The 12,314-nt window shown below is 33.7% G+C and overlaps 1 protein-coding gene across 1 annotated transcript in view; it reads left to right on the top strand.

Moving 5' to 3' along the window:
• LOC123561041 (protein LMBR1L-like) overlaps positions 1-12,314 on the top strand; it is a 31,610-nt gene that overhangs the window by 12,158 nt on the left and 7,138 nt on the right. The window contains exons 3-12 of the mRNA XM_045353192.2: positions 2,684-2,787; positions 3,698-3,824; positions 4,165-4,233; positions 4,878-4,942; positions 5,993-6,095; positions 7,181-7,282; positions 9,930-10,003; positions 11,368-11,445; positions 11,653-11,726; positions 12,058-12,215. Coding sequence (XP_045209127.2) covers positions 2,684-2,787; positions 3,698-3,824; positions 4,165-4,233; positions 4,878-4,942; positions 5,993-6,095; positions 7,181-7,282; positions 9,930-10,003; positions 11,368-11,445; positions 11,653-11,726; positions 12,058-12,215 — 954 coding nt within the window. The remainder of the gene's footprint in view (positions 1-2,683; positions 2,788-3,697; positions 3,825-4,164; positions 4,234-4,877; positions 4,943-5,992; positions 6,096-7,180; positions 7,283-9,929; positions 10,004-11,367; positions 11,446-11,652; positions 11,727-12,057; positions 12,216-12,314) is intronic.

Here is a 12,314-nt window from a genome sequence, read left to right as displayed (position 1 = left end):
AGTCCCATAACTCTGACATGTATTTTGGGCAAATTATGCCCCCTTTTGGACTTAGAAAATCCTGGTTAAAGTTTTGCGTGCAAGTACATACAGCTATTACCAAAAGGCATATAGCTTTGAAACTTATTTATTCTTTTTCTAGGTCAATTACCAACCTCACTGGGTCAAGTTCCATAACTCTTAACATGTATTTTGAGCAAATTATGCCCCCTTTTGAACTTAGAAAATTCTGGTTAAAGTTTTACGTGCAAGTTACTATCTCCAAAACTAATGCAGATATTGAATTGAAACTTAACATGTTTCTTTGGGGTTATAAAACTAGTTGATAGCATCAAGTCCCATAACTCTGATTTGCATTTTGGTCAAATTATGTCCCCTTTCGAACTTAAAACTCTTTTGAGTAATAATTTCCTGCTTCTGTGACAATATTTTGAATAGTTGAGCTTGGCTGTCTTACGGACAGCTGTTGTTATATCATTTACTCACAAGTTTGGTTGGTTTGTAAATTGCCAGTCAAGAGAAATCTATTTAGCAAGTTTAGTAGTTCTGCACGTTTGATAAACTGGAAGTGATGACGTAATGTCATTTATCCGGAAAACATAGAATAAAGCCTGGATTTGGCAAACGGAAATGAGAATCATTTTAAAGGCAACCTGTGTGTAAATTTATTACAATGGCACTGTTGCTATCTTTCTGAATTTAAAATATGATAATAAAACATCCCACAAGATAAATAATTGAAAACAATGTCTTAAGGTTAGCGTGAAATGTGCTGTTCACTTTAATCATGGTGAAATATCTCAAAAATAAGCACACAGACCTATACATTTTATTTCACCAAATTATAAACCATATGTTTATTTATAGTAGTCGCAACTTGACCGCGATGGTTGACCTTAGGCTGATTATTCATATCGATTATTTCATTATAGAAATCAAGGGTGCTTAGGGTAGCCGTGTATATTTATATGGAATTAGTTTGTATACAATGCAGTATCAAAGTATATATACTTACATTTGATCAGTTAAAACCTTCCAATACACTTATTCATATTCACACAAATTTATATTTCCTCTTTCTCGTGCAGCTCCTGTTTTACGTACACTCCTTTTCAATAATAGGTTGTGCTTCATTATGTATTATAATGCAAAGGTCAACCATCGGGGTCAAGTTGCGTCCACTATACAACTGTGAGAAGTTTCATTAAAATCTATATTTTAGAAAAAAATCTATTCACGAAAATTTTATGAAAGTTATGATTTTTCCATAGGCTTCCATTATAAAAAACTGTATGAGGTCCTAATTTTTAGCTTGACTATTCGAAGAATAGCGTAGCTATTCTTCTCACCCCGGCGTCAACGTCGGCGTCACACCTTGGTTAAGTTTTGCATGCAAGTACATACAGGTATCATTTAAAGGCATATAGCTTTGAAACTTATTTTTTCTTTTTCTAGGTCAATTACCAATCTCACTGGGTCAAGTTCCATAACTCTGACATGTATTTTGAGCAAATTATGCCCCCTTTTGGACTTAGAAAATTCTGGTTAAAGTTTTACATGCAAGTTACTATCTCCAAAACTAATGCAGATATTGAACTGAAACTTCACATGTATCTTTAGGGTTATAAAACAAGTTGATAGCACCAAGTCCCATAACTCTGACCTTCATTTTGGCCAAATTATGCCTGCTTTTGGACTTAGAAAATTCTGGTTAAAGTTTTGCATGCAAGTACATACAGATATTTCTAAAAGGCATATAGATTTGAAACTTATTTTTTCTTTTTCTAGATCAATTACCAACCTCACTGGGTCGAGTCCCATAACTCTGACATGTATTTTGGTCAAATTATGTCCCCTTTTGGACTTAGAAAATCCTGGTTAAAGTTTTACATGCAAGTTACTATCTCCAAAACAAATGCAGATATTGAATTAAAACTTAACATGTGCCTTCGAGGTTATAAAACTAGTTGATAGCATCAAGTCCCATAACTCTGACCTGCATTTTAGCCAAATTATGCCCACTTTTGGACTTCGAAAATTTTGGTAAAAGTTTTACATGCAAGTTAGTGTCTCCAAAACTAATGCAGATATTGAATTGAAACTTCACATGTGCCTTCAGGGTTATAAAACTAGTTAATAGCAGGAAGTCCCATAACTCTGATATGCATTTTGGTCAAATTATGTCCCCTTTTGAACTTAAAACTCTTGATATTTAACATTTTGGGTAATATTTTCCTGCTTCTGGGACAATATTTCAAATAGTTGAGCTTGGCTGTCTTACGGACAGCTCTTGTTAAAATCAGTCTAGCAAAAAATCAAGCACATGACCCTATCTTTTTTATTTGCTGAGTTTTCTAGGTATATTCTGAAGTTTTGAAAAATCAGAGTTAAATCAGGTTCTACATGGTTGAAAAAAATTTGATCCGAACATGCAGAACTACCTTAAGTGCACCATTGAAAGAAATTCTTAATGAAGTTCTGGTAAACTGTGGAGGTATAATGACTACTTGTATTATTGTATTACAAAGATCATCATTCACATTTTGTTTCATTCTGAAAGTCAGGCCCTTCAGTGATTTTTGTCTAACGTGAGTGTTTTAGTAGGCCAAAGTTTGAATACATGTGTGTTTTCTACTTCCAAAACTTTATCAGCAATCAATTTATTTCTGTATATATATTTCAGGTTTGTGGAACTATGTATTCCTGTTCTCCAATCTTGCCCTGTTTATCCTGATGCCATTTGCCTACTTCTTTACTGAATCAGAGGGATTCTCCGGTTCCAGAAATGTAAGTACCTGTGGTAGTCACCTGATCTAGCATTTTTGACGTGCTTCTGCTAGACATACATGTATATTGATTGTTTCAACAGAAGTCAGTATTTGGATATAAAATAATATAAACTAGAATTTATCTTCTGAAATTGCTTTATCCTTCAAAGATGAGGGGACAAATTGCTTTGCTCATGTCAGTCGGTCAGTCCATTTCAATTGGTCAAAGCTGTTTGGTAGACATTGTGGTTACAGTGACTGAAGAATATGTATGCATATAACCATCAAGTAGGATGATTGTCTCCAGTAAGTAGATGACTCTTTTGTTTTCTGGGGTCATGGTTATAGTTAATAACTGAGAAACACTTGAGCCTATGGCTGTCAAACCTCCAGCAATGATTTCCTTTGGTCCATATACAATGCCTAGTATCATTTTTGGGATTAGTAGATCAAGGGTCAAGGTAAAAATGGTGTTGAGGTGAACAGTAAGAAGAAAATACTTTACATATGACTGTCAGTCTTTGTAGCATGATTGTCTGTGGCCAGTAAATAACTGTTGATTTTGTGGTCATTCCTCAGGTCAGATATCATGGTCACTGAAACTGAAAATTACATATCCTGTCACCCTTGACCAACCATCATGTGAGGCATATGTATGTTCTACAAGCAGCTCTTGTTTACATATAGATTGAATCATTGTTTGTTGTCATAACACACTTTCTTGTTTGGACAATAACTTTAATACCTTTGACATAATGATAGGTGGCAATGAGGGATGGTCAGGGGACAAGTACCACAACTCTGTTTTGTATGGTCTTGAATTATCTCCCTTTTTGTACTTAGTTCCTTTGATATGGCTGTTTCTCAGGCTGCTCTTGTTTGTCTATACTGTTAGGCTTAATAATAATATATTTATCCATTTATTTCAGGGAATCATGGCTAGAATCAAAGAAACTACTGTAATGTTAGCTTTATTGGGTGTATCAGTGTTTGGTGTATCCTGGGTGTTGATAGCTCTGTTTGACAGTGATACACATAGTCACGATACTCTCTCAGGTAAAAATTAGCATTGTTAGTCATATCCGTGTTTGGTGTATCCTGGGTGTTGATAGCTCTGTTTGACAGTTATACATAGACGCCATGTATTGTGGAATAAAGTTCAAGTTAGGGTGTAAAATTATTTTGAGACATTAGTGTCTCTGGTAAAAGTTAATAATCAATGTTCTTTTGTACTGTCTAAATAAGAATTACATGGTCTGTGGCTGGCAGTATAAGGTTTTCAGGCAAGTTTTTGAGAAAAAAAAGCCACAAGGCTCGTGTACTGTCACCAAAGTTATACTAAGACATATTTGTACGGTTTTATATTAACTTACTAAGTTATTTTTATGTGTTTCAGATATATGGAATATCTACCTGCCATATCTGTATTCATGCATATCATTCCTCGGAGTACTGTTACTACTGTGTAAGTAAATATTCATGTATAATTTTTATTCAGTCTTTATTAGCTCACCTGAGCATGAAGAGCTCAATGTGAGCTAATATGATCATCTTGTGTCCGGAGTTTGTCATTGTCCATTTTCAACAGTTAATCTTAAAACACTAAAGAGTTAATAATTGTGGTCCAATGTTTATAAAACTTGGTCAGACTGTGTCTCTGTAAATTCTTAAGTTCAAAACTGGGTCATACAGTGTCACAAACTAAGTCACATCATAGGAAAACCTTTTTAACACTCCAGAAGTCGTATTTTCTTTCTACCTGATTTACATGACCCTTTGTCAGAATGTTTGTCTTTATTTAAACTATGTCAGTGTTGAAATAGGTCATCTGGGGTCCAAAACTAAGTCACAATATCCTATTATACAGATACCTTATTAACACTCTGGAAGCCACGTTTTCTATCTGATATAATGAAACATGGTTAGAATGTTGGTTTTTTTGAAATTTAGGTATTTCATGGAACTGGGGTCAATACTAGGTCTGATGACAACACAGCCTTCGTAGCTGTCTGTCGCTTATTCACATTCATGAATAGTCGAAAGGACAAAGTCGGAATAGGCAAACTTAAAAAAACACTTAGCAATTTGTAGGTGTTGTTTATATTTCAGTATGTACTCCAGTAGGCTTTGCCTGTATGTTTACATCCATGACAAAATTAGTGCTCAAACCACAGGTAAAGTTTCACATACCAGTATATGTTCTTATTTCAGTTATGAGTTAGAATAAAAGTAAACATTGAAAATTTTAATGAAATTATTTTGATTAATTAATTCAAATATAGAGAACTGAAGACTGCTGGAGGGTAAAGAAGCTTGTGCGAAAAATGTATTTTAGCTTGACTAAAATTAGTAATTGTAGAAGTGTTTATGTGTTCCAATTTTTATATGCCCAAAGGGACGTATTATATTATGATGCCGGTGTCCGTCCATCTGTCCGTTAGCAATGTCATGTCCACTCTGTAACTCTTGAACTCCTTGAAGGATTTCAAAGAAACTTGACACAAATGTTCACCACACCGAGGTAACATGAAGAGCGCATGTTCTGGATGACTAGCTTCAAGGTCAAGGTCACACTTAGGGTCAAAGGTCATATGACTTTGTTTCATGTCCGATCTGTAACTCGTAAAATGCTTGAAGGATTTTAAAGAAACTTGGCACAAATGTTAACCACATCGGGACAATATGCAGAGTGCATATTCTGGATGACTCACTTTGAGGTCAAGGTCACACTTATGGATCCAAGGTAATACATTTAGGCGTAAATTGCTCCGCATTGCGGTGCTCTTGTTAAATGTACTTGTTTCAAGTTTACAATAATTATTTCTCATCATCACTGTGGCTCCAGTATTACATTTCTTTGGCTTGAAATTTTAGGGTAAGGTTTCATGCTTATCATTTCTGACTTTGAAATTGCTCAAAAGTTAAAGCAGTTGTACTCGTCACTACGTGTAAAGGGATATAACGAAGAATTTGCAAATTCAAATCTCAGTGGAAGCATGTTTGGACTGACTGTCAGTTTTCCTTCTTGTTAACAGACCAAGAAAATAGTGAAAGGAAGTCAGTAGGCCATTGATTTGCAGTTATTGTGAAATGTATAGTCTTGTGTGTTCCAGACAATTTCACGCTAGATTGACATTGATATTGAATTTGTGCACCTTGAACATGTTAATGTACCTGTTGCATTTATATTATTTCTTATGTATTTGGTTATTTCCTTATTTCAGTTTTTACGTGATATAAATGAGGAATTAACTACAGCAAGGTTTAGGGAGGGGTCATTTAGACGGAAAATACAAGATCAAAAACAGTGTAAACATGAAAGTAGAGGTAGGTAATTACTGTTGCCTGATACTTTTGTCTCATCCATGTAGATCAGTCTGTGGTAGAGAGGTTATGTTCTTTGGCTTTGAATCATTTGTCCCCTTAGATCTGTTGGTTTAATCCTTGCACAGGTGTGAGGACACCATCCAGCTAGCTCAGTGGTGGTTGATAGTTCTCCCTAGGTACCATCCTGTGCCTGAAATAAAGCCTAGAGTGATAGGTAGGCTCTTCTTCCACAAATAAAAGCTGGAAATTGATTATTTGACATCAAAAGCCAACAAACAACAAACGCAACAATAAAATGAAACATTTCTGTGAAAGATGTTCATTTCTGTCTAAAATTCTTTTGTGATATTGAAATTCAATAACTTGATTTCATGCAGGACTTATTAGAGACTGAAATGATATTTAAGAAATAATCTATAGCAAAAGAGTGTTTTAGCACTATTTATGTACAGTGGGCGGTTATATGAAATTATTTGTACGACGTATTACCACCCAAGTGTATAAATGGTGTTAAAACATGCCTTTGCTATGAATTATTCCAATTCTAATATGCCCTTAATCGAAAACAGTAGATAAAATATAGTAGCGCGCTTTCTTGGTCTCACGTTAACGTGACACCATTCTAGTGTAAGTGTGTTTTAACAGAGATAGGCATTTTTAGAATAATCTATGAAGACTGATGCAAAATGATGTGAAATATTAATTCTTAGGCGTAGGCAGGAGATTCACCTGACATATTTCAAACAAAATTTAAATGTATATCTAGTGTGTCAATATTGTAAGTGGAATAATTAACATTTCTGTTGTCATGTATTTTTCCTAAACACGTGATTCATTTTTATGACCGCTGTGGCAGGTATCATGTGGCAACAGTCAACTTGTACTTTGGATGAATATTGTCATTTTTCTGGTACTTTGGAATCACAGAGTACATGTAATTTTTAGGTATGAGGATGTTGCATATTTCATTACCTTTCATGGACAGACTCGGTCATTGTCAAACTGAGTCTGCTTTTATTTTGCTTAGTTGTGCTCAGTGCTATCAAGGAACCATCCTTTAGATTTATTTCTAATTTGATTTAAAGTTGCAGGTAGAATAGCAAATGGACATTCCAACCATAAAGATAAAGAGGCAGAACATTTACAAGAAAAGCTGGAAGAAGCTTTGAGAGATATACAAGAATTAGGTATATTTTGTAATTCTAAAGGGGAGCACCTTAGTTTTATCAAAGTCTTGTACTATATAATACAATATAACTTCAATTAAGAGACTGCCTAATGGAAGGGCAGATAGCGGTCTCTTAACACAATGATCTCCTAGTACATTTTGTTTTATAACAGTAGAAAAATGAACTGAAAAAGTGGTATTTTAATGCAAAAGGTCTCTTAGGGTAATGGGCCTGTAATGACAAATTGCTATTTCCGTGCAATTACATGGTATGCTGTTTTGGCATTTTTCGGCCATAACAGAAAATTGCTTTTTCATAGCCAGAGAGTGCTGAAACCAATGTAAAGAATTGTCATCTTAGGTCCACTACCTGTTTGACTGTACAGTAAACCTCGCTTATAAGGAACAGCTTGGGACCTCTAAAAATTGTTCCTTATAACCGAGGTTCCTTATATCTGTATAGCGAATTAGTTCCTTGTAACTGAGGTTTGTATAATGAACACAATTTGTATAGCAAACACTATTTGAAAGGGCTGTGTGTTCACAGTAGGGGCAGACTATGAATCTTTATGTTAGAAAATTGTGTATCGTTGTCCATTTCTACAATCTATTTTGCGCAAGAAAATTCTACACTTAAAATGACCAAGGAATTGTATTTCGTATCGCATCCATTTTGAAAACAATGTGAGCCAGTTATTATTAATTAATTCATGAACGGCTATGAGAAACAAAATAATCAGGTCCTGTGACTGGCCTGCACACATTCTAATTTCAATCATCATTTAATCTAGTTATCGCGATTAGCGGCGAATTCAAAACTCCTAAGTAGGCCCATGTTAAAATCCAAATTATTTGTGACATAATCAGAAGAATAAATCTAAAGTGCTTTGTCACATGTTGAACACACAATACTGCCTTAATCAACCATGCACCAGTTGGAAAACTTGGATCTCTGATTGGCCAGGAGCACAAAGAGTCACTGTAAACTCTTCCTTTTGATTGACAGGTGCAACTGTTTTCCATTTAATGTAATTCATTGTGTATCAAGCAAGCATGTGTATGGCAAAAAAATGCGTCCTGGAGAATTGCAGCTGTGATTTTCTAGCGTCCTTTTTCAAAAAGTATGTGTCCAAATACACAGAATTAAGCGTGTTGTATTATTTGGTAACGTTGGTTATGATAATTTTTGTAAGTCTCTATAAATGTAGCGATATAAACTAAACAACACAATACTTACTGTGCTATCTACGAGTATATTTTAAAGACTGAAGCATAATACACAATCATCTAGTATTTGGTAAATGCTAATGATGATGTTATATATTTTCTTTTTATCGTATCCATTTATTTACAAACTAAAGATCATAGAAATGAAATAATTTGTGTTTATGCGCGTGAAAGAGCGGACGTTACTCTGACGTCATCAGCGATTCTCCTGTTATTTTTGGTCTTTAATAATTTTCATTCTTTATGTCTGTTTGCTATAACCGAGGGGTTTTCTATTGAATTTTGTACTCTGGGACTGGAAAAAGTGTTCCTTATAACCGAGTGCTCCTTATAACGGAGTTCCCTATAACAGGATTTTTACATTGAAAAAGAAGGAATTATATCAGGGAATTGAAAACTGTTCCTTATAACCAAGTGTTCCTTATATCTGAGTTTCTTATAAGTGAGGTTTACTGTGTGATAAATTTTGCATTCCTGAGAGTGTGATATGAATGACTTGGGTCAGTATACATATTTTTCAGGGTGAACATTTTTTCATATCACCCTCTGAAGAATGCAGTTTTTATATGTTATGAAAACTTTTAGATCATCTTATGAATATCTAGAGAAGTTCTGTAATGCGTTAGTTACTCTGTAGCAATTTATGTAAGAAAAGAAAAAATTCAGCTGTGTTGATATCATAATCATATAATATCACAGAAAAGTAGTGATGTCTTTATTTATACTGTATAGATGTTGCTGTTTTGAAAGAAAAAGAAATGATTTTTATGTTCACCTTGGACATTTCCCTTAAAATTTATAAATCTTTACAGTTTTATGGAAAGTTAGCAACTTGTCTTTTTGGCCACTTGATTATGGTGGAATTAAGGTTCTTATACAGTTTTACAGGCTTCTTTTATACATATTGTTGTATTTAGTTTATACATAATTTATTTTAGGTCGATTGTGAAGGAAGTACTACAACTTATATTAATCACTCTTGACACCTCATTCCTGATGAAATCCACCGCCATGAGGGTATAAGAAAAGAGGCCAGTCTCCCTTGTAATGCTGAGTGCCAAGCAAGGGAGCTACTGGTACCATTTTTCACGTCTTTGGTATGACGCGGCCGGGGATCGAATCCACGACCTTCCGCACGCAAAGCTGACGCTCTACCGCTAGGCTATTGAGGCGTTATTGTTGTATTTGACAGATTATTTTGCTCAAAACCATTTTTGATAGTGAGATTGTGTGCAATTTATATCTATGTGAGACCTTCCGACAAGGCTGGACACCCAAAATTTAAAAAAAATGCGTGTATGATGTATAAAAATCAGTCTGATAAAACTTGTGAAAGTTTAAGTCGCAAACATGCTGTAGGTTTATGAGCTTGAGTTCCTATCAAATGATGATCACTTTAAGACAGTTAACACACTATTTCTAATGTTATATACTTTCAGAAAAGAGAAAACAAGTATCGTGTATAAGGACATTGATGTACCCTATCCTGATGCTCTTCTCAATAGCTCTCACTGTAAGTAAATCTCCATATATTTAACTGTAAGTAAATCCTTATATATTTAACTGTAAGTAAATCTCCATATATTTAACTGTAAGTAAATCTCCATATATTTAACTGTAAGTAAATCCTTATATATTTAACTGTAAGTAAATCTCCATATATTTAACTGTAAGTAAATCTTTATATATTTAACTGTAAGTAAATCTCCATAATAATATATTTCTCTGTAATATAATCTCCATATATCTAACTGTAATTAAATCTCCATAGCTCTTTCTTTAAAGGTGGATAATCAGATTCTGGCCATGTAACGGATTTGTTCGAAACTTTAGCATCTGATCATTTACACTCATTTCTGTTCACTTAACACTTTTAAAATACAAATTAGATTTTCACTGGAGGTATTTTTAAAATTTCATTTTCCTATCCTGGTTGCCCAGCCAAGATTGAGTTATTTTATCATAAGTATAAATTTGATAAACATACTTTGCCGAAGGAAATGTATAAATATTAGACATATTGTAATATATTTGTAAAATATTTGCATTAAAAATTATGTATTTAGATGGAATTCATTGGAAACACAAGTTTGAAAAATTATTATTACCTCCCTTTGCCTATCTTGGTTGCGCAACCAAGATAGATTGGAAATAAATGAATTCAGAAGCTACACACAGCTTTAAAACTTGCATTTTGGTTCAGATTGTTCAATAGTTGATATGTCTATCAAATGCAAATGTAGAACTAGACATTGTATCGAAATAAAAAGAAATACCCAGCTTTTTATATACTTTCATATTAAAGGGGAGTAATTACAAAATTTTATGAAAACAATAAAATATACATTTCAAATAGGAATCTAACTCTATGTAATCGGTCTTTTTGTTCCTTAAATAATCTCTACCAGAATATACAAAAAGTAAAAAATGTCATTAAATGTTGATTAAATGTGATTGACCACCTTTAAGTGAATTCCTATAGCTGTTACTGTCAGTAATATTTAATTCTAAATGAAACGCCAAAGCTCTGATTGGAACTCGGTACTTATAATTTCAAGGGGAGAGCAGTAATTTTTGATGGTTTATAAATCAGAACAACTGTGCAGAAAAGCATCTTTATTTTGTAAAATAACTGTGATCTAGTGGTCTGATATTTAATATGAAGCAGAAATGTTTTGGACGCATGTAAGAAAATGTGCTGATTGTCAGGTTGGGCTCTCGGTGTCTAGTGTTTGAACAATGGATGTTGCAAACACTAATTTTTATCTTCATAAAAACTGTCTGTTTGATATAAAACCAATATAACCTAGCTTTTACTGGGTGTATAATTTTATAACTGAAACATGAATCAGGTGTATTAATGTTGTGTTTGGTTAGGTTCTTGGTGTGTTGATGGTGGCTCAGAATATGTTCCAGTTATTGGTTGGGATCAAAGCTCTGCCAGTTGGTGCTAAGGTAAGTTATCATTTAATATCATACTTGAAAATGTATATGTGCTAGATTTGTCTATCATAACAAAATTCAGGTATGCTACCTGCATATTTTGTACATCAAGAAAAAAAGTGTTGTGACAAACTGGATCAGAAATCAGAAATTGACTTAATTAAATTGAATATTAAGATAAAATGTGTAATTTAGTATACATTGATGTATATATTTCAGGAGATGGTTCTGGGTATAACATCACTGTCCGCACTAGGGTGGCCTGGCAGTATTCTTGAAACAATACTCATTTTGTATCCTTTAGCTTATTTGTACATGCCATTATCACATAAGTGGATATAAGTAATATGTAAATGGTAAGGTGTAATGCTTATTTTGCCATGCAGAGAATTCTTTATGATCATTTAAATTGAATACAATCTTGTTTTAATGCTGAAAATGGATTGTGTGTTTACATTTACCTCATTTTCATTTTAGTTTAGAAAGATTAAGCTTCCATGTATATAGAAATGATGGTTCATTTTAAAGAAGAAAAACAAGAAGAGTTTCATTTCAATTTTAAATGTAAAGACACAAAAGGTTTTTCTTTATGATCGTCAGTTTTTCTTTAACTGTTTGGCTCAGATATTTGATGTCTGCTTCCGTTGTTGGTTTCTACAACCTGCCATTCTTCCGTCGTATTCAGCCAAAATATCATGATACGTCCATGTTACATATTATATTCAACTGTAGTGTGCTGCTCATTTTGAGCTCAGCTCTGCCTGTCTTGTCCAGAACTTTAGGTAAGCTCTAACTTATATTTTTTAAAGCAGTCAAAATGTCTTAAGTCCATTACCTTGTTTTATTGAAATGTAGCTTGCTGGAAAAATTGAGCACTTTGT

Source organism: Mercenaria mercenaria, chromosome 10 (genome assembly GCF_021730395.1).
Source record: "Mercenaria mercenaria strain notata chromosome 10, MADL_Memer_1, whole genome shotgun sequence".
In the NCBI taxonomy this organism is placed as follows: Eukaryota; Metazoa; Mollusca; class Bivalvia; order Venerida; family Veneridae; genus Mercenaria; species Mercenaria mercenaria.
This window is presented reverse-complemented; position numbering and strand designations above follow the sequence as displayed.